General features: G+C 40.8%; 1 protein-coding gene across 1 annotated transcript in view; it reads right to left on the bottom strand.

Annotated features, from left to right (window-relative positions):
- Nucleotides 1-16581, bottom strand: part of LOC120024228 (collagen alpha-1(XII) chain-like) — a 91996-nt gene extending 75415 nt beyond the window's left edge. The window contains exons 1-12 of the mRNA XM_038968423.1: nucleotides 16512-16581; nucleotides 10146-10262; nucleotides 9744-9887; nucleotides 9015-9074; nucleotides 7018-7281; nucleotides 6665-6829; nucleotides 5626-5799; nucleotides 5175-5465; nucleotides 4449-5051; nucleotides 2438-2716; nucleotides 2054-2329; nucleotides 817-1089 (exon numbers count right to left, since the gene is read on the bottom strand). Coding sequence (XP_038824351.1) covers nucleotides 817-1089; nucleotides 2054-2329; nucleotides 2438-2716; nucleotides 4449-5051; nucleotides 5175-5465; nucleotides 5626-5799; nucleotides 6665-6829; nucleotides 7018-7281; nucleotides 9015-9074; nucleotides 9744-9887; nucleotides 10146-10262; nucleotides 16512-16581 — 2716 coding nt within the window. The remainder of the gene's footprint in view (nucleotides 1-816; nucleotides 1090-2053; nucleotides 2330-2437; nucleotides 2717-4448; nucleotides 5052-5174; nucleotides 5466-5625; nucleotides 5800-6664; nucleotides 6830-7017; nucleotides 7282-9014; nucleotides 9075-9743; nucleotides 9888-10145; nucleotides 10263-16511) is intronic.
- Between the last annotated feature and the right edge of the window lie 6017 nt (nucleotides 16582-22598).

Here is a 22598-nt window from a genome sequence, read left to right as displayed (position 1 = left end):
GAACTAGGTCTGCACAACTCCTTGCACTCAGAAGTGCAACAGAAGGACACAATTATTGTGGACAAGAATATTAAATTACAGGCAAGCCCTCACAAACAAGGTACAGGGCGAGAGGAGAGAGAAGAATGACTTCATACACCCCACCCCCCTTCCAATCCTGTGTGATCAAGCCCCACGGAAGCAGCTTTGACTAGCTGACTAGCACTGGCCCTAACACAGTTCAGCTTGGTGACTTCTCACCCTATAGCTGGAGATTTCATCAGGTGATGCACCAGCTGTGTTATTGTGGCAGCACTCCGGAGCAAACAGCTTGACCCCCAGACAAAGCACAATCACACAACATGATTACCAGCCTCCAGAGGGATGGAGCTGAGCTGAATGCTACTAAAAAGGCTATAGATGTACCAGATAGCTGACTCATCGCTCTCTCCTCTCTCTCTCTGTCTCTGGTTGTTTATTATTGCTGTCTTTCTAAAGAGAGCTTTTTGAAGAATCTCTCTGAGAACTGACAGAAGACAAACTCATAACTTTGAAAATGAATGCCATGTTTTTATTCAAAGCACCATTCAATGATTCAGGTATAGACCCAGGTTTTGTCATAGTACAGTTAAAAGCACTAAAGGATCTGAGTTTTAGGCCTCACTATACTACTGTGCTGTTGACTCTTAGGACTGGTTCCCCAGACCCAGATGAAGCCTATCCTCCTGGCGCATCATGGTCAATGGAGAAAATACATAACAACTGGTTTTAGTCAGAAACCAGCCAATACAGTCCAAGAACAATGTACCTATTTTGGGAAGTCTCTGTTCTGCTTACCTTCCAGTGTGGTTCCTTTCCCCTTCAGAGGGTCTCCTAGGCCAGAGGAGTAGCGTGCGCTGACGGCCAGGTCGTACTCAGTGCCAGGCTGCAGGTTCTTCAGGAGGACGTTGGTGTTCTCTCCCTTCACTGACACCTCCTTCCTCTCGCCACCCGCCGACGGATGGAAATTGATACGGTACTGGAGGACGCGGCCCGGTGCCGCCGCCCACGACAGCTTCATGGTGGACATAGTCTCGTCGAAGACCCGCAGGTCCCGTGGAGATCCCTGCCCTAAAAGAGAAGAAACGGGAAAAGCCACCCTGTCAATGAGGAATCAATCAAGGTTGAAGTTGTTGGGCACAGTGTAGGTTCTGGCATATAACCAATTAACTCAGGTGTCTGTTATTACACTAGACAGATTGGAAAGACCACAAGCCTTCAAGAAATATAAAGGTTTTTGGAAAGGTACACGGTGAATAGCACAACAAGGGCATCATTGAAAAGAAGATTGAGGACAAAACATAAACCCATCTCGGAGTCAGCTGGGTTCTGGATGGGAAAGAGCCACTGGCTAGGATACGTTTTCTCCTTTAAACAAACAGCTGCTTCATTTAAAGGAGCTGGAACTGCTTTGAGTGCTGATAATCACTGAGAAGAATGTGGTTGCCGTGGTGAATAGGAGTAATTTTTGGTTTATTTTTCTGTCATCCTCCCTTGCTCCTTTGGCTCTGGCACTGTAAACTCCTGCATTTCTGATCAACATTTCACCACAAACACACACACTCACACAGACCTCTGGTATGTATCAAAAAATACCCGCCTTAGAGGCTAACCCCTTTGTGATGTCTTCCATTAACTTCCCGCCAAAATATAATGACACAGTAAGATTTGGTAGAATATTAGCTCAGTAGAACATAAAGTAGAAAGAATTATCACTGGTTTGATGCAATAGGCATGCATGTTCACACCCCTTGACGCTAAGTGTAACCGAGTTTGATTCGTAGCGTCACTCCCCAGCTTGAAATGTCTTAAATAGCTAGCGTAATTGTCTAAGAAGTTGTCAAGCGGGCGGTCATGTTTGTTAGCAATCACGCTAATGCTAGTTAGCAGCTTTCTTCAAACTAAACCCAGATACATAAAAATGGTATCCACAAATTCATATGACTCTGAGGAAGTAGATAAAGGGCCTCATTGCCAAAAACTATCCCTTTAAGCAAGCACAGTGTGACTGTTACATAAGCAGATGCCTAGTCACCTTCTTTGGTGGTGCCATCGATCTGCATCTCTCCGCCAGTGCCTAACTGGTACTCTGCAGCTACCGTCACACGGTACGTCGTTAAGGGGTTTAGCTCCGGCAGCACGATGGTGGTCTCTTGGCCGACAGTGACCGTCTCTAGTCTTGCGCTGTCGCCCCTTACTGGTACATAGGTCAGACGGTACCGTACCACCGCTCCTGGTGCCGGCGCCCACGACACCAGGAAACTGTCTGTTGTTTCCTCGGACACCCTCAGGTTACTCACTGTTCCTTGTTCTATGACAAAGATATGGGGTAAGAGGTCATACAAATATTAAAACAGAAATTATGGCATTTGCTTCAAATTATTTCTCTGTTGGTATCTGTTGGTCTGATGGTACTGACCATCTAGTGTGGTCTCGAATCCATTCAGAGGGAAGCTGTCTCCTTGGGCGTACTGGGCGAAGACGTTGACCTCGTAGAGGGTGACGGGCGTGAGGTGAGGCAGCAGAGCGGTGAGCGTGTCCCCGGGCACGGACATGGACACAAAGTCCCCGTTGGTGTCAGCAGCCGGTCTGAACTGGATCAGGTAGGACAGGACGTTGAAGGCATCGGTCTCCCAGGTAGCTCTGAAGCTCCTGGTGGCCACCTCAGAGAACGTTAACGACCTCGGTGGCAGTAAGCCTTCAGGAGATAGAAGAAGACTAAACATTAGATCACAACACTCAGGATGCATCCCAAATGGCACCTTAATTCCTGTGTCCCTATTGGCACCCCATATGGCTCTGGTCTAAAGTAATGACCTGTATAGGGAATAATAGAGTGCCATTTGAGACGGAACCTGAAAAACAATAACAATGATCTATATTCCATTAGTGAAAATCCCTGTATTGTTTTCTATGTTTACGGTACTCCATGTTGTCATAATAGATTAGTATATAAAGATTATATCACAGGTAATCAAACCTTGTGTGAGTTGCACAATATACTGGCAGAGCTGAATGCTTTTTGGCAATGTAATGCAGAGTGACTAATATTTGGCATTATATTTCCACTTGGGAGTCCTCTTACCAACCCTGAGAGAGCAAGAGGTTGTGTGTAACACATTGCTAAACAGAAGATGACAACTTTGGAAAAGGGTATTGTGACACAACAGAAGTAATTGCAAGCATATGCTGTATACTCATAGTATTTTGTCATCTATTTCTCAGGTCAAGAACCATCAAGGCCAAGGTAGAGTGGAGTTATTTTCAAGAGTTATTCCCTCCAAAATGTCCAAAAAGGAGCAGTTGATGAAAATTTGATTGATTAAAAAGTTGTAAAAAAGGTGAACAATTATGCCATAATTCATCAAATGAGCCAAGTATATGGTATTTCAAAACATGGTTATTTGTTCAAAATCAAGAAATAATCAAAAACCTGAAAACTGACCAATGTTTTGGATGTAAGTTATACACTGGAAAACTTTTCATTGCCTACTGCCATATGGAGCTGTGTGATACTGTGCCAAGTGTAAGCTTTACATTGATCCGTTTATATACAGTGTATCCCACTCTGGTGTAAATAGCTTGGTATATGAATCATATGAAACAAGATACATTGCCTACTGTAATTCAAAGAATGCTAGCACTTACTTTAGTATTGCAAAAATACTTTCTCTAAGCACTTCCATAAACATCTTAGACTTCGGTAAGATTTGGTGCTGGGCCATTATCTACTGTGAGAATCTATGGCATTCACAAACGTCCCCAATATTTATTGTTTGCAAGATATTCTCTTTGGCTAAGGAATTTAACTTTAGCTTGTAGGGCTGGGAATTGCCAGGGACGTCACGATACGATATTATCAACATTTTTGTAATTACTTTTTAATTGTATTTATTTAACCTTTATTTAACTAGGCAAGTCAGTTAAGAACAAAGTCTTATTTACAATGACGCCCTACGATACTTTGGTGCCGATACGATATTTATTGCAATTTTCACTATTCTCATGATTCTATATGTATTGCGATACAATACTGTGATTTTTTTGCGATTCAATGTTCCAAACATATTGTTCACCATATGTCTGCTGCAGAGAGACAAGAGAGAGCATGAAAAAACAAGTTCTGATCAGTCATGGAAATAAGTGCTAAAAACAAATTAGCTCCCTATTTAAAAAGAAAATGGAGAACAAGCTATGAAGGAAAAATACTGGAGTTTTGGTGCAGGTACAGCCAACTAGCGCAAAAATAATATTGCGATATTGTCAAAACAATACGATACAATATATTGTCAAAAATAGTATCCCGATATGTAACTATATAAAAAAAAAAATATCCCATCACTATTAGCTTGACTTGAGTACACTTGGCCTGGGTTTACTGACTAACAACATTGGCTCCATCTTGCTGATATAGAGAGGGTACTACTCACTTCTCTTCTTGATGTTGAGGAGCTCCTGCTCGATCCTCAGGCAGATGGACTGGGTGAGCTCCTTGGAGATCCTCTGGAAAGCATCAAAGTCTTCCACGGTGTACACATGGGTCTCCACGGGCTCGTTAGCAATGGCTTCCAGCTCAGATCTCACGGCATCCTTCACACCCACGGCAAAGATCTCCACGTCCGCTTTCTTTAGCTTGGTGGCAGGGTCCTTGAAGGAGTCGGATGACTTCCCATCAGTGATGAGGATGGTGACGCGGGGCACGTTCGGCCGTGATCCTCGGTTGGCCAAGAATACCTTCTCCCTAACGTAAGTCATGGCCCGGCCGGTGTTGGTGGAGCCGCCACGGTAGGGGAAAGTCCGGACGGCCTTGACCACAGCGCTCAGATCGCGGTGGGTGTTCAGGTAGAACTCAGTGTGAGCGTCCCTGCTGTACTGAACCAAGCTGATCTGAATCTTGTCTGGTCCGATGTCAAAGGAGTTCACCAGCACCTCCAGGAAAGATCTGACTTTAGCGAAGTTGGACAGTCCGATACTGTATGAGCCGTCGACCAGAATGACAACGTCGGCTTGCACGTCCACTCCAAGAGAACATTCTAGAAGAGGCCACAAAAACATTTGTCATGCCATGACAAAATCAGACACTGAATGACTATAACATTGACTGACATATTCTTTACTAAAAGACCAAAGGATGTATTGTTGTAGGGTTTACTCACCAAGGGACACCTTGACTGGCTCAGTCTTCTCCATGGCCATGATGGGCTCGCTGGGCGTGAGGCCCTTGAGGGCGAACAGGCTGATCTGGTACTCTGTGTCTGGAGACAGGCCCGTAACTGTTGCTGAGGTCTGGCCGGGGCTTACGTACAGCTCCTGGCGCTTGCTGCCGGCCATCATGGGGATCAGCTGGATCTTGTAACCCGACACATCTCCAATGGAAGCATCCCATGTCACCCTCATAGACTTGGAGGCCACCTCCACAACTTGGAGGTTTGATGCTGGTTCAATAACTGTAAATAAACAACCCCCAAAAAATGAATCAAGACAGAAGTTTGTTAGTAAACCATCCACTCACCACCTGGAAATGTTTTGATCATCCATCTCTAAGTATTTCTAAGTTATCCATGCCAAAACCACTTCCAACATTCAAGTCTTAAAACTGCATTTTACCTTCCTCTCCGCTGATGAGTGAGTTGAGTTGATCATCCACCCCCGAGCACACATTGGTAATGAGCTCTTTCTGCACATCCTTGATAAGGTCAAAGTTGAAGACGTTATAGACGTGCGTCCTGTAGGGGGTCGAAGCCATTTGTTTCAGCTCCTCATCATCTGCTCCTTTGATCCCTAAATTGGGCAAAGAACCCAAAAAGTGGTGTAAAATGTATACGGCCTCATAAAAACTGAGGAAAATGTTCCATATCACCATTGTAATTCTGATCTCCTGCCCATTTCAGAAGGTTTACTCATTCATAGATAAGAGTCAACACCTATAAAGCCCAAATAAAGTCATCCCTATGAAGTCAATGACGGCACATGAAAATTATTCAGAATGTAGGAATTATTGTTTCATAGTTTCTCAGGTTCGAGTGCTATAAATGCTGAGTAAAACAAGTGATCTAAAAATATATGAAATGAAGCAGGAGGTCTCTCCTTCTTTTCCATATTTAAGAAGAACCAGCTGGATTCACTATGGAACATATAACCATGTCATGACTTTAGCTGGAAAGAATGACAACGTGGGCAAAATGTGGAAAACCCATCTGATACCATTCTAGCTGGTAGGTTTATTAGTTTTCTTCCTTTCCTTTGTGATATGAATACTTCAACTTACTCTCATGACTATAGAATACATATAGACAGGATTATTAGTATTTATAAACTGGGTGGTTCGAGCCCTGAATGCTGATTGGCTGACAGCTGTGGTATATCAGACCGTATATACCATCGGTATGACAAAACATGTATTTGTACTGCTCTAATTACGTTGGTAACCAGTTTATAATAGCAATAAGGCACCTCAGGGGTTTGTAGTATATGGCCAATATACCACGGCTAAGGGCTATATCCAGGCACTCCGTGTTGCGTCGTGCTTAAGAACAGCCCTTAGCCATGGTATATTGGTCATATAACACAGCTCCTCTGGCCTTATTTCTTAAATGTAACACATCAACAGGGTTAGATGATTGAAAGGTAGCCTGTAGTCACATACCCAACGTGAAGATCTCCACCCCCATGTTCTGGAGTTTCTTGGCGATCGCCTCCACAGGGTCTTGAGACTTCCCATCTGTGATAATCATGGCCACCTTGGGAAAGCCTTTCCTGGCACCATTTGCCTCAGTGAAAGTGTTTTTCAGCAGATAGTCCATGGCCTCGCCTGTAACACAGTGGCATGACACCCCTTTCAGTTATTACATTGTTCATTTGATTCACTCTACCAACTGCAAAGACTTATTAATAAAGAACTACAGCTTTGTGAGTTAGTATTATGCTAGAGGTAATGATATGATTATGTATTGTATAAGAGAGTGTAACCAGGTACTGTACATGTGACGGGTTAGGTACCTGTCATGGTGTTGCCACCCATGTAAGGCAGTGTGTTGATGGCTCTGAGAAGTTCGCCCCGTTTCATGTGCTGGTTGAGGTTAAACTCTGTCCTGGTATCAGTATGGTACTGGACCACACCTACCCTGGTCTTGTCCTCCCCAATCTCAAAGGCTCCCGCCATGGCAGAGATGAAGCTACGGATGTATTTAAAGTGGTCTCTTCCAACGTTCCATGAACCATCAACCAGGAACACCAGATCTGCGATGGCACTGTAAGAACACTCTGAGAGAGAAGGAGTGGTAGAGGAGAGGAGCGAGGGAAAGGAAAATGAAAAAAAATGGAAGAAGTAAACGATTTGACCTGAAGACACATTTTTTTCCCAGAAGCCATATCATTGACCAAAGAAAACAGAGTAAAGTGTGCTGTTGGTCAAATATACACTGAGTATACAAAACATTAAGAACACCTGCTCTTTCCATGACATAGACTGACCAGGTGAATCCAGGTGAAAGCTATGATCCCTTATTGATGTCACCTGTTAAATCCACTTCAATCGGTGTAGATGAAGGGGAGGAGACAGGTTAAAGACGGATTTTGAAGCCTTGAGACAATTGAGAAATGGATTGTGTATGTGTGCCATTCAGAGGTTGAATGGGCAAGACAAAAAATGTAAGTGCCTTTGAACTGGGAATGGTAGTAAGTGCCAGGTGCACCGGTTCGAGTGTGTCAAGAACTGCAACACTGCTGGGTTTTTCACACTCAACGGTTTCCCATGTGTATCAAGAATGGTCCACAACCCAAAGGACATTCAGCCAATTTGACACAACTGTGGGAAGCATTGGAGTCAACATGGGCCAGCATCCCTGTGGAACGCTTTCGACACCTTGTAGTCCATGCCCTGATGAATTGAGGCAGTTCTGTGGTCACAGGGGTAACAACTCAATATTAGGAAGGTGTTCCAGCGAACAGTAAAAGTAGCCTCCGGGGGAAAACTGCAGTCCAGCATTTTTTCCCTTTTGCAAAATGCATATCGTTATTGTACGACAAAAATGACCCTCTTAACACTTGTATACTACACAGGAACTATGGAATATCAATTCATATATGTCAGATATGACACTAAGGTGATGAAGAAGGAATGCAATGAAAAATGCTTATGTTATTGCCATCTTTTTTTGACAGAATACCATTGTCACTACCAAAATCATCACTGTATTCAACAGGCTATTCATCCGACTTTTGTCTGACAGGCTGGAGGACATACACCACCCGCACTAGACCAGAGGACGGTGTTAGAGATAGTGGCATCAACAGATCAAGTGCAGTCGACAATAATCAGATTGATGTACTTAACTACTGCAAGCTAAGGTGGTACTTTGAGATAGAAGCCATCATAGTGTATAGTCTATTCCCTGTGTAGTGTACTACTTTTGACCAGAGCCACAACGTGTGCTCCTTTGGGAATACTACATAAGGTACAGTGACTGAATAGCTTGGTTACCCTGGATGATATTTTCCAGCTCTGTCTTTCTGGATAGGAATAAAGTCAAAGAGACAGGTTTTCCCAAGCAGCAGTAAGCATGCACCATCTGTAGGGAGGCCACATTGCCACTTGTAAACAGCTGTATCTGTAATGGTTTCCACTTCTCTCAGCCTGGCTGTCTCAGGACCGGGCAGGCTACAGTACTCTTCAGCACCAGCACCAGAGGCCCTGCCCCCCTGAAACAGCTGTTAGCTCCACACCCCTGACCACCACACTGAGCATGTGCAAACTCCCTCACTTGGCAGGACTGACAGCCTGGCTCTATGACAGGCAGCTTACCAACTTAGTTACCAATATTTTTCTAGATTTGTATAGAATAACATGTGGAAACACCCACCAATGGCTGTTGACCACACATCAATGGAAAGAGCCCAGGCACAGTAAGATAAATAAAAAAGATTGTAGCCTATGAACAAACTGGAAAATGTTAACTGTTTAGTGTCAGAAAAAGCCAAGCAGTCAATGGACTTACTGACGGAGTCTGTGACCTGTGGTTTCCTGGGACCTCCTTGTGCTGTGCCACTTGACTGGACTGAAACACAAGATTAAATAAAGTCAAACTTGAGTAAAACAAACTACTGTATTTAACCATAAACTCCCTAATGGGAGTGAATAAATCAGCTAGTAGCATGACATTTTTTTTAAGTAAACATATTGTCAAATTTATACATAAAGATAAACATTGTGTATGTATTTAATGTGGGTGTCTCTAATAACCTCAAATCCACTTGTGGTCACAACGAGCAGGCAAGCAGCCGGCTCCCAAATTATAATGGACTGATGCAATTAGTTCCGGCAATTCTCTCAGTAATCCCTAAAGACCCTGGCTGGGCTGCTTAGGACTGTAGAATCAGACGTAAGGGCCGGTGCCAAAGAGGCTTCCCCATGAAGCAGTGCATATTACATTACAGCATACTCTAATCACTGTTAGACTTGGGAGTGGGGTTGCCTGTTAGGACCTATGAATTGTCATTCCTCTCTCTATACAGTCTGAATCATTCATCATTAGACTAAATAAGAAGCTGGGTCTGTATCCCAAATGGCACCCTATTCCCTATGTAGTGTACTACTTTTGACCAATGCCAATAGGGAATAGGGTGCCATTTTGGACATAACCTGGATATCGGTAAATGACTCACTTCATTCACCAGTAGTCTTCATAAGATAATACATGTACCAGATGTGATGGTAAGTGACTCACTTGTGAGCTGTCCTGAGGTGGGCAAACTTTCCTCTGAGCCAGAGTATGAGATGATTGTTACTACATAGTCCATGTCTGGAGTAAGGTCTGTAATGAATGTCTTAGTGGCTGTGGCAGGGAGGGTTAAATCTTTTGTTGGTTTGTCTATGGAAATAACAAAGTACCAAGTTAGGAATAAAGGGTTATAGAGAATTAATATAGCAACGTATACCTTAGAAATCTTAGGCTTGGTGTGCAGTAAATGTTTAATTGCGGTGGATCCCACAATGAATTGGTCAGAACAGTAATTTCAGGTATTTTGTTGTGTCAATGGCATTGATTGCTTGTTGTAAAGTACACAGGTAATGTTGCAGTGAAGGTAGAGATTGAGAGAGATTGCCTGCAGCAATACAGACCACACACCTGTGTCTGAGGCCACCTGTATCCTGAATCCTTCTATCCGTGTTAACGGCGCTTTCCATGTCATTTGTACTGTGTTCTCATTTAAAATCTTAAATCTCAAGTCTGAAGGTGGTTCAACTGCGAAAATAAAAAGTAGCCAATGTTAATTCCAGCATTTGCTAAATAAGTGTATTTATGATAAAACACAAGTTGTAGGTAGCTCATATCCCAACGATTAACACTTCAAGGTTGAAGTTATCCTGTTCATTGTTGGGGCAAACAGCAAGAGGTGACAATAACGACAACAAACATAACATTTGAGACTTGGGCAGCCATTTTCGAGAAAAATGACATTCGTTTGAGCTGTCCGGCCGTGTTTGTCCAAACACAGTCGACAACTCAAGCACATATAGTGACGAGACGACAAACGGTGGCAAAAAAATATCCAAGGGCACAATAAAAAAATGACATTGACAAACTAACATCTTACATGCTGATAAGGTCAACCCAACTCATGCCTAAACTGAATCGACCGACTAAAACATACACCTTCCATAAAACGTGGTTGTGTAAAGGCCTACATGCAGCCATACATAGCCTTCAGTACATGGTTTATTTTTGATTGACCCATGTGTATGACTCCCATCCACTGCAAACCTCTTAAAAGAGTACACTATGCGCTTTATGACGATTTGTGCATATTTTCAAACCCCTCTAGCACTAAGTAGTGACAATCCACAATGGAAAAAAAGATTTACAAAGAAACAAATCAAATAGACAAGCCAAACAAACCATAAATGTGATTGGTCACACTGAATGGACTATCTGAAGATCATGCACATGTACATGAAAAGTTGTTTGTAACAACTTATGGAACCGGACAAAAGTTTCCATGTACAAGACGGACCAGAGAACATATTTGAGAAATATTTTTTAATGATATTCGTCTGTTGGGGGGGGTGGGGTAAGTTAATGCTCTTTTGTCATAATAGCCTAAGAGTGTTATGAAGAGTAAAGTCTTAAGTAGCCTATATTGTAATAACAGAATGTCTAAAGAGAACGTCTAAAATCACAAGTAAAGTAAATAAGACCACTGTATGTGTAGTGGCTAATGGTGATGAATGATGAAATCTGCTTGTTGATGAACTGTAACAAGATAGTGTATCAGTGCATAGTGGTGCATATCAGGGTTAGAATAGGATTGTAGTCTATATAAGGGTATTTTAAATAAGGAAGCCTGTGGGGATCAAGAATATCATTCTAAAATATTATTGAAAAGCCATGACTCGGGACAAATTGAATGCAAATTTGCATAGCAAATGACCTGAGTGAAGCTTGTCCAGTACAGGATATCAAAAATGAGAAACACCAACCTGGCAGATCAACTCAAGGGCCTTGGTCTGCTCCTTCTGTTTCCAAATGGGCCCATCATAACCATATAGTACTACCCACATTGTCCTCCTTAAGAAGCTCTTAATTAAAACACTTATGAACACAAACTCAAACACAAATACTACAAGCAAGCGCACGCAAGTCCTGCAGGCTCTTGTTAAGTCTTATCTTGATTATTGGCCAGTCATGTGGTCGAGTGCTGCAAGGAAAGACCTAGTTAAGCTGCATCTGGCCCAGAACAGAGCGAGGCGTCTTGCTCTTCATTTTAATCAGAGGGCTAATATTAGTACGATGCATGCCAGTCTATCTTGGCTAAGAGTTTAGGAAAGACTGACTGCATCACTTCTTCTTTTTATAAGAAATATTATTGTGTTGAAAATTCAAAATTGTTTGCATAGTCAACATACACACAGCTCTGATACACTTACCCCACCAGACATGCCACCAGGGGTCTTTTCACAGTCCCCAAATCCAAAATAAATTCAAAAAGCATACAGTATTATACAGAGCCATTATTTCATGGAACTCCCTTCCATCTCATATTGTTCAAATGAACAGCAAACCTACTTTCAAAAAACAGATAAAGCAACACCTCATGGCACAATGCCTTTCCCCTATTTGACCTATATAGTTTGTGTGCATGTATTGATATGTACAGTAGGCTACGTGTGCATTTATTTTATTGATGTAGTTCTGTCCTTGAGCTGTTCTTGTCTATTAATGCTTTGTATTATGTCATGTTTCATGTTTTGTGTGAACCCCAGGAAGAGTAGCTGCTGCTTTCTTCAACAGCTAATGGGAATCCTAATAAAACACCAAAAAATACCAAATACCCACCCACAACACACACACACAACACACCCACAACACCCACACAACACACACACAACACACACACAACACACACACAACATCTCAATGATGAGCGAAAAGTTCATGTTCACACTTTATTTGGATTGTCCAAATAGTCCATCAACAAACTATATATTGATGAGCAACTGCTTGCCAAGTTTAAGATTAGGGTTAGGGTTATAATATGGGTTAGGGTAAGGATTAAGATTAGGTTTAGGATAAGGATTAAGGTTAGAGTTAGGTTTAGAATAAGGGTTAAGGTAAGGATTAAGGTTAGGATTTGGATAAGGATTAGGGTAAGGATTAAGGTTAGAGTTAGGTTTAGAATATGGGTTAAGGTAAGGATTAAGGTTAGGGTTAGGATAAGGGTTAGGGTAAGGATTAAGGTTAGAGTTAGGTTTAGGATAAGGGTTAAGGTAAGGATTAAGGTTAGGTTTAGGATAAGGGTTAAGGTAAGGATTAAGGTTAGGGTTAGGTTTAGGATAAGGATTAAGGTTAGGGTTAGGTTTAGGATAAGGGTTAAAGTAAGGATTAAGGTTAGGGTTAGGTTTAGAATAAGGGTTAGGGTAAGGATTAAGGTTAGGTTTAGAATAAGGGTTAGGGTAAGGATTAAGGTTAGGGTTAGGTTTAGGATAAGGGTTAAAGTAAGGATTAAGGTTAGGGTTAGGTTTAGAATATGGGTTAAGGTAAGGATTAAGGTTAGGGTTAGGATAAGGGTTAGGGTAAGGATTAAGGTTAAGGTTAGGGCTAGGGCTAGGGTTAGTAGATCGTTGAAATGTTGCTGATAGTCTGTAGAGCATCTACAGATGGATGGACTATCCAAATAAAGTGTTACCAAATTCATCTCAATGACAAAATAAAAAGTGTTTTAGTGTTGTTGCTGTTATGACTCTTTCTCTTAATTTCTGGTTTCTCCAAGTAGGTCAAGATTTTGGAAAATACCAAAAGAGAAGGCTTCTCTTAAAAAATATGATATTCTGACAGAATATTTTACATTTTATAGTATGATTGACCTCTGTCATCTGTAATTTATATGAATGGTCTTGGGAGACTCAGAATAATGTTATTTCTCAGTCTAACAGTTTCTGGAAAATAATGTTAGAGACACTTATATTTTGTCTTTCCGTTTCATCAGAGAGAAAAAAATTCACGAGAAGGACAATTGGCTTCAAGCCCCGTTTTTCTCAGAATGAAAGTGGAGACATACAGTCGAGTTCTCGGTTAATTTGGAAAAAAATGACATCGTAGTTATAGCTTATCTATACATCCCTTACGGGCATTTTTTTTTTTTTTACCTAGTTCCTCTATCATGACCTAGTTCCTCTATCATGACCTAGATCCTATATCATGACCTAGTTCCTTGATCATTACCTAGGTCCTTGATCATTACCTAGTTCCTTTATATTTACCTAGCTCCTTGATCATTGCCTAGTTCCTTGATAATGACCTAGTTCCTTGATCATGACCAAGCTCCTTGATCATTGCCTAGTTCCTTGATCATTGCCTAGTTCCTTGATCATTACCTAGATCCTTGATCATTCCCTAGTTCCTTGATCATTGCCTAGTTCCTTTATCATTACCTAGTTCATTGATCATTACCTAGTTCCTTTATCATTACCTAGTTTCTTTCTCACTGCCTAGTTTCTTTTTCATTACCTAGTTCCTTGATCCTGACCTAGTTTCTTGATCATGACCTAGTTCCTTTATCATTACCTAGTTCCTTTATCATTACCTAGCTCATTTATCATTACCTAGTTCCTTTATCATTGCCTAGTTCCTTTATCATTACCTAGTTCCTGTATCATTGCCTAGTTCCTTGATCATGACCTAGTTCCTTTATCATTGCCTCGTTCCTTTATCATTGCCTAGTTCCTTTATCATGACCTAGTTCCTTTATCATTACCTAGTTTCTTTATCATTACCTAGTTCCTTTATCATTACCTAGTTCCTTTATCATTGCCTAGTTCCTTTATCATTACCTAGTTCCTTTATCATTGCCTAGTTCCTTGATCATGACCTAGTTCCTTTATCATTGCCTAGTTCCTTTATCATTGCCTAGTTCCTTTATCATTACCTAGTTCCTTTATCATTACCTAGTTTCTTTATCATTGCCTAGTTCCTTTATCATGACCTAGTTCCTTTATCATTACCTAGTTTCTTTATCATTACCTAGTTCCTTTATCATTACCTAGTTCCTTTATCATGACCTAGTTCCTTTATCATGACCTAGTTTCTTTATCATTACCTAGTTCCTTTATCATTACCTAGTTCCTTTATCATGACCTAGTTCCTTTATCATTACCTAGTTTCTTTATCATTACCTAGTTCCTTTATCATTACCTAGTTCCTTTATCATGACCTAGTTCCTTTATCATGACCTAGTTTCTTTATCATTACCTAGTTCCTTTATCATGACCTAGTTCCTTTATCATTACCTAGTTCCTTTATCATGACCTAGTTCCTTTATCATTACCTAGTTTCTTTATCATTACCTAGTTCCTTTATCATTACCTAGTTCCTTTATCATGACCTAGTTCCTTTATCATGACCTAGTTTCTTTATCATGACCTAGCTCCTTTATCATTACCTAGTTCCTTTATCATGACCTAGTTCCTTTATCATGACCTAGTTCCTTTATCATGACCTAGTTCCTTTATCATGACCTAGTTCCTTTATCATTACCTAGTTCCTTTATCATGACCTAGTTCCTTTATCATGACCTAGTTCCTTTATCATTACCTAGTTCCTTTATCATTACCTAGTTCCTTTATCATGACCTAGTTCCTTTATCATGACCTAGTTCCTTTATCATTACCTAGTTCCTTTATCATTGCCTAGTTCCTTTATCATTACCTAGTTCCTTTATCATGACCTAGTTCCTTTATCATGACCTAGTTCCTTTATCATGACCTAGTTCCTTTATCATGACCTAGTTCCTTTATCATTACCTAGTTCCTTTATCATGACCTACTTCCTTTATCATTACCTAGTTCCTTTATCATGACCTAGTTCCTTTATCATGACCTAGTTCCTTTATCATTACCTAGTTCCTTTATCATGACCTAGTTCCTTTATCATTACCTAGTTCCTTTATCATTACCTAGTTCCTTTATCATGACCTAGTTCCTTTATCATTGCCTAGTTCCTTTATCATTACCTAGTTCCTTTATCATGACCTAGTTCCTTTATCATGACCTAGTTCCTTTATCATGACCTAGTTCCTTTATCATGACCTAGTTCCTTTATCATTACCTAGTTCCTTTATCATTACCTACTTCCTTTATCATTACCTAGTTCCTTTATCATTACCTAGTTCATTTATCATTACCTAGTTCCTTTATCATGACCTATTCCTTTATCATTACGTTGTTCCTTTAGGCTACTTCATTTTTATACAGCTGAAATTCTTCCATTCCCCAGAGAACTACTGTATGCATACTAGATAAACTAAGACAGAAATTCCTATTCAAGATATCAAGCAAGTGCCCCTCCTAGCGTAAGAAAGACTTCACTGCAACTATCCATGCTTAGTGAGTTAGCCTTTCACTAACTTCCAGACCACTATGATGGGGCCTGTTCCACTTTGAACTTTTAGATTTTAAAAAATCTATTTGAAACGCACTTTTTGATTGAAAAATATAATGTTGCATTCCTCAGACTGTTTTAATATCCTACCCTAAAGATAATTCAACCTGTCCCAATGAATAGACAGACAAAATTGGATAAAAAGACAATTGAAATAGCCAACCTATACAAACACAACAAAAAGACAAGAATCCATAGGTCTAGAAATGAATATATGTCTACAGATGAATCCATAGGCCTACCGATGAATCCAAAGATCTACCGACGAAATAGGCCTATAGTCTTACATGAGATACAAATAATGTAGACATTTTCTTTCAGCAAACATTTATTAACAAAATTAAATTAAATGTGGTGAAAGTATTGCAATTTCACCATGAAGAGCTAAAGAACCGACACCATTAGCTACAGTCGGAGAAAGAGAAATGGGGGAGGGGGTAAAAGAGAGAGAGAGAGAGAGACGGGGAGGATGCACATTTTCATTCAGTTGTGTTTAATTAACAGTAGAAAAAAATTGGAGGTGAGGGGGAAAAAATGTCAGGTGAGGGATCACTTTACCTTGGGCCACGGCGGAGGATAGTAGCACTGCAAGGAAGGCAGCCGCTGCCAGAGACAGCCTTATCTTCATTTTGACTCTCTTTCTCTCTCTGGTTCAGCAGAACATGAATGAGGCTACAAAAAGAACGTGCAATTACGCACGCATTTCAGCAATGCTCCAACATTCCACATTGTACTTTTACCACAAGCATCAAACATTTAAATGCCATACAATCCCAAATAAACTGTAGATGTGTCATATACCAAGTGCATTCAAAGACAATGGAAAGACAATTGAACATCTAAACGACATTGTCTTATCATATTGGTCCAATTTAAACAGGGATTAAAAACATCGTAAGAAAACTTACTATCAACTATCAATTTAATGCACAGCTGCAAATCGAAAATTGTCTCTTCTACACTTTTCTATGGGATAAACGCGCTTCCTGCTATAGCCTATCTGATCAAAAAGGCGGTCCCTGTTCAGTCAAGACTTGCCTTGATGGAGATGGGAGTAGGCTAGAGCATGACTCAAAAGCTATAAACTATCCAACATGTACAAACTATATGAAAACCCAACCCGTGTCTCCAAGCACAAAAAACAATATCATGCAATATCGAACACTGTATAGGCCACCAGTCCTAAGTGATACATGTTTCCTTTCTTCTAAAATGAAATTCTAATTTACTTCACACATTAGGAATTAACCTGCATGTTTAAACCGCGAAGAATATTCCAACGCCAACCTATATGCCCAATGCACATGAGTCCAAGAAAAACGGCATTTATGGCATGGTTGTTGGGGAATAATTACGGGCAATAATTCATTTCAAAGACACCTTAACATAAAGACACCTTGACGAAAATGATCAATAGGCAAATAATAAATAGAAAAATTCAGAGCACGATATTGGGATTGCTTACTTCCCTGGTCTCCAGCTGAGCATGACTAATCTCCCTTTACCTCTCAGACAGCCTAAACAGTAGTCCAATCCATAATTCCATATTCAATTAATTCAATACTGACCTGTGGAAATGAAGTTGTGCTGTCGCTCGTTTGATTTCAGAATACAAAACAGTAAAGCCTCTTTGGATATGCCCCTTCTGGTAATGATGGATACACGTTTTACGGGAGGAGAATCAATATTCTAAGCACAGACGAAAACTCAGTTCTCCTCTTGCGGAGGTCACAGATCAGAAGCCTTTTTCCAAGTGGGAAGACTCTCTACAATCTGCTATTTAATAGGGGGCTGTTCCCAACTCTCCCTTTACTATCGTAAACTCTTACGACACTCAGCAAGCGTGGAACCCTGCCACAGATTGATAAATGCAGCCTCTCAAAGTGTGGGGATATACTTTTGGAAACTTAGCATAGTTTTCTGCATTCCTTTTCAATGATGCTTCTCTAAAGGTTTTATCCACAAGTTCATAGCATCTGCGTTTGGAAACCAGGAGATGTGTTGTTATTGGCAGCCGTTTAGCCGTTTTTTTAGACAATGGAATAATGGAAAAATCTTCAACAGCCCATTTATTCAGTGGCCACTTAAGAATTAGTAGGCCTAACTACGTCATTTTAATTTAATGGGATTTATGTCAGTAGATAAATATTTATAAATATATTGTTATGTTATTGAAGTATTTAATAAGTCTTTGGATTCCACTCAGAAAATGTCAAGACATTCTTAACACTGTCCAATCATAATTATACAGGTGAGGCATGAGTAAAGGGCGATGCTTTCTGTCCTGATTCCTTCTTCAAAGTGAAATAAAAAGTGAATCCATCAACCTAAACCTATAAACTAAAATGGCAAGGCCGACATCAAACAGTCATTTTGGCCTTGCTATTGAAAATAGGCTATTGGAGAAGCCTAATCCATCCTCACCCGGACCCTCACCCTTATAAGAAATCCCGTTATGCCCTCAGATGAACCACCAAACAGGCAAAGCGTCAATACAGGACTAAGATTGAATCCTACTACACCGGCTCTGACACTCGTCGGATGTGGCAGGGCTTGCAAAATATTCCGGACTACAAAGGGAGACCCAACCTCGAGCTGCCCAGTGACGTGAGCCTACCAGACGAGCGAAATGCCTCTTATGCTCGATTCGAGGCAAGCAAGACTGAAGCATGCGTGAGAGCACCAGCTGTTCCGGACGAATGTGTGATCACGCTCTCCGTAGTCGATGTGAGCAAGACCTTTAAACAGGTCAACATTCACAAAGCCGCGGGGCCAAACGGATTACAAGGACCTGTACCCAACTGGCAAGTGTCTTCACTGACATTTTCAACCTCTCCCTGACAGTCTGTAATACCTACATGTTTCAAACAGACCACCATAGTCCCTGTGCCAAGAAAGCAAAGGTAACCTGCCTTAATGATTACCGTTGGTAGCCATGAAGTGCTTTGAAAGGCTGGTCATGGCTCACATCAACACCATAATGCTGGAAACCCGAGACCCACTCCAATTCGCATACCGCCCCAACAGATCCACAGATGACGCAATCTCAATCACACTCCACACTGCCCTTTCACACCTGGACAAAAGGAACACCTTTGTGAGAATGCTGTTCATTGATTACAGCTCAGCGTTCAACACCATAGTGCCCACAAAACTCATCACTAAGCTAAGGACCCTGGGACTAAACACTTCCCTTTGTAACTGGATCCTGGACTTCCTGACGGGCCACCCCCGGGTGGTAAGGGTAGGCAACAACACATCTACCATGCTGATCCTCAACACTGGGGCCCCTCAGGGGTGCTTGCTTAGTCCCCTGTGGTACTCCCAATTCACCCACGACTGCGTGGCCAAGCATGACTCCAACACCATCATTAAGTTTGCTGACGACACAACCTGACCACCGACAATGATGAGACAGCCTATAGGGAGGAAGTCAGAGACCTGGCAGTGTGGTGCCAGGACAACAACCTCTCCCCCAATGTGAGCAAGACAAAGGAGCTGATCGTGGACTATATGAAAAGGAGGGCCGAACAGGCCCCAATTAACATTGGCTGAAATGGATTGGGTCGAGAGTTTCAAGTTCCTTGGTGTCCACATCACCAACTAACTATCATAGGCCAAACACAACAAGACAGTTGTGAAGAGGGCACGACAACACATTTTTCCCCTCAGGAGACTGAAAAGATTTGGCATGGGTCCCCAGATCCTCAAAAAGTTATACAGCTGCACCATCGAGAGCATCCTGACAGGTTGCTTCACCGCCTGGTATGGCAACTGCTTGGCATATGACCGTAAGGCGCTACAGAGGGTAGTGCATATGACCCAGTACATCACTGGGGCCAAGCTTCCTGACATCCAGGACCTATATACTAGGCGGTGTCAGAGGAAGGCCCAAACAATTGTCAAAGACTCTAGTCACCCAAGTCATAGACTGTTCTTTTGGCAAGCAGTATCGGATCGACAAGTCTAGGACCAAAAGTCTCCTCGACAGCTTCTACCCCCAAGCCACAAAGCTGCTGAACAATTAACCAAATGGCCACCTGGACTATTTACATTGACCCCCCCCCCCCCCTCCCTTGTTTTTACACTGCTGCTACTCGCTGTTTATTATCTATGCATAGTCACTTTACAAATGACCTCGACTAACCTGTACCCCTGCACATTGAGTCGGTACCAATATAGCCTCGTTATTGTTGTCATTTTCTTGTGTTACTTTTTTATTTTTATTTTGTTTCGTTTTTTCACTTTAGTTTATTTAGTAAATATTTTCTTCAATCTATTTCTTGAACTGCATTGTTAGTTAAGGGCTAAGGGCTTGTAAGTAAGCATTTCACAGTTAAGGTCTACTACACCTGTTGAATTTTGTGACAAATACAATTTTATTGGATCTATCAAATACGTAGGCAATAGATTATAGCCCTACAGATCATTTGAAAGCAGAAAAACTTTTTCAACTGAACGTTTTATTGATAAACGTGTTAATAACATTAAAAAAGAGATTAAAAAAACACTTTTTCAGATGACAAAATTCAGTTTCCCGACCATCGGCCTGTTATGCGAGACCCAATCAATTCCCTTGAAGACATAGCCCTCTAGTGGCTTAAGAGGCTAAACGCAACGCTGGTTCCTTGAGCATTAGGTTCTACTTAGTAAAGTTTTCAGATAAAACTCGGTTAAAAAAAACGTTACTAACATTTTCACAAATGTCTGATGGCACTTTTTATTATCTATACACATTGTAAGATGTGCACGCATTGCGTATCAATTCACTAACAAAAAGTCAACAATATTGATTAAATTGCATCTCATGACATTTTCCCATGATCTAGTACTTATTTCTGTGTAGAGTTCAAGGGACATTCCAAAATAGGAACGTCATATTCTAATTGTAGATATACTCGTAATTTCTTTACAAAGTATCATTTGATGACAACATTATGACTGCCCTTGGCTTAATGTGTCCTCCTTGGTTTCTAATAATAAGGTACTAATCTTACAGACTGGCTTTAAAGGAGCAAGACAGTGAAAAGGTGAGGAATTGTGGTCACATATAGAAGATAAATTACATTATATTACTACTTAAGTAAATACCAGTGTTTTCCCCATTGCAATGTTAAAATAAACCATTGGAATTGGAGCAAGATACGCTAGACAAGGTGGGATCGTTTTTGTTTTTGTTTTGTTAATTATGCGAATAATGTCGGTGGAAACAGTTTTATCCGCCAATATTGATATAATAACCATCGAAGTAAACTTGGGAGTCACGCCATAACATGTGAGGTCCACTACCACTCGTCGAGAAAGCATGCAGTTTATTAGGCTACAGATTAAATTATAAATTATGATGAAGTTCACAGGGTGGTGAAAGTCTTATTCTGGTGACATGATAATCGATGCTTGCCTGCAGTTTGACAAATGAAAATGATCTTGCTCTTTTGTCCACAATAATAATCTTATCGTGCAGTCTATATGTAACCGGTGTGAAATGGCTAGCTAGTTAGCTGGGTGCGCGCTAATAGCGTTTCAATCGGTGACGTCACTCGCTCTGAGCTCTTGAAGAAGGTAATGGTGCTTCGTGCCAGCTGGCTGACGATACTACACTTTCTCTGAAAGATGCTAACCAAATTCCCATATCGATCAATGTGATACAATCCTTTCCCAAAGCGTCTGGTCTATATCTTAACATTAATAAATGTGAACTCATGGCTGTCAAAGATTGTGTGACACCTTCATATTATGGTATTCCAGTAAAGAAGAATTTACATATTTACACATAACCATTACAAAGGATCAGAAGTCTAGAGGCTTGTTCAATTTGAACCCTCTTATTTTAAAAAACAGAAGAAGCTAGGAGATAGACCAGATGCTTTTCAACTTTCTGTGGAGAAACCGTACCCATTACATTAGTAAAACTGTTGTAATAAACACTTATGAGAATGGTGGGCTGAATTTTCTGGACTTTACTACCTTAAATAATACTTTTAAGATCAATTGGATAAAACAATTCCTAAGAAGACCCACTTCAATGTGGAATTTTATTCCTCATCATGTCTTCTCTACTTTTGGGGACCTTAACTTCATGTTGGTTTGCAATTATAATATTGACAGAGTTCCAGTGAAACTTTCTGCTTTTCATTGGCAGGTTTTCTTGTCATGATCCTTAATTTATAAGCATAATTTTTATCCACACAGATATTATATATGGAATAATCGGGATATATTATATAAAAATACCTCTTTGTTTTTTGAATATTGGTTCCGAATAATATCCTATTGGAGAGCCAACTGGTAAATGGAGAGGGTCTTTTACTCAGTTAAAAGTAATTCTTATCACTTTACAAGGTCCCTGTAACACCTAAAGATTTTGCAATTGTTTTAGATGCCATTCCCTCAGGTGTTGCTTTATTATTCAGGAACGTGTCAAGACCTGACCCTCAGAGCCTACCTTCCGTTGACCCTGTTGACTCATCAGTAGGAAAGATTTGTTTCTCTTTTGGTCCATTCAACAACAGAGCGATACGAGCCTTGTTTCAACAGGATGTTGTATCTATACCTTATGTCATGCCTTATTGGAATGGATTTATTGATAATATCTGTTGGGAAAAAGTTTGGATGTTGCCACACACATACCTATTTGTTAACAAA

The sequence above is a fragment of the Salvelinus namaycush genome, chromosome 29, assembly GCF_016432855.1.
Source record: "Salvelinus namaycush isolate Seneca chromosome 29, SaNama_1.0, whole genome shotgun sequence".
Taxonomy (NCBI): domain Eukaryota; kingdom Metazoa; phylum Chordata; class Actinopteri; order Salmoniformes; family Salmonidae; genus Salvelinus; species Salvelinus namaycush.
This window is presented reverse-complemented; position numbering and strand designations above follow the sequence as displayed.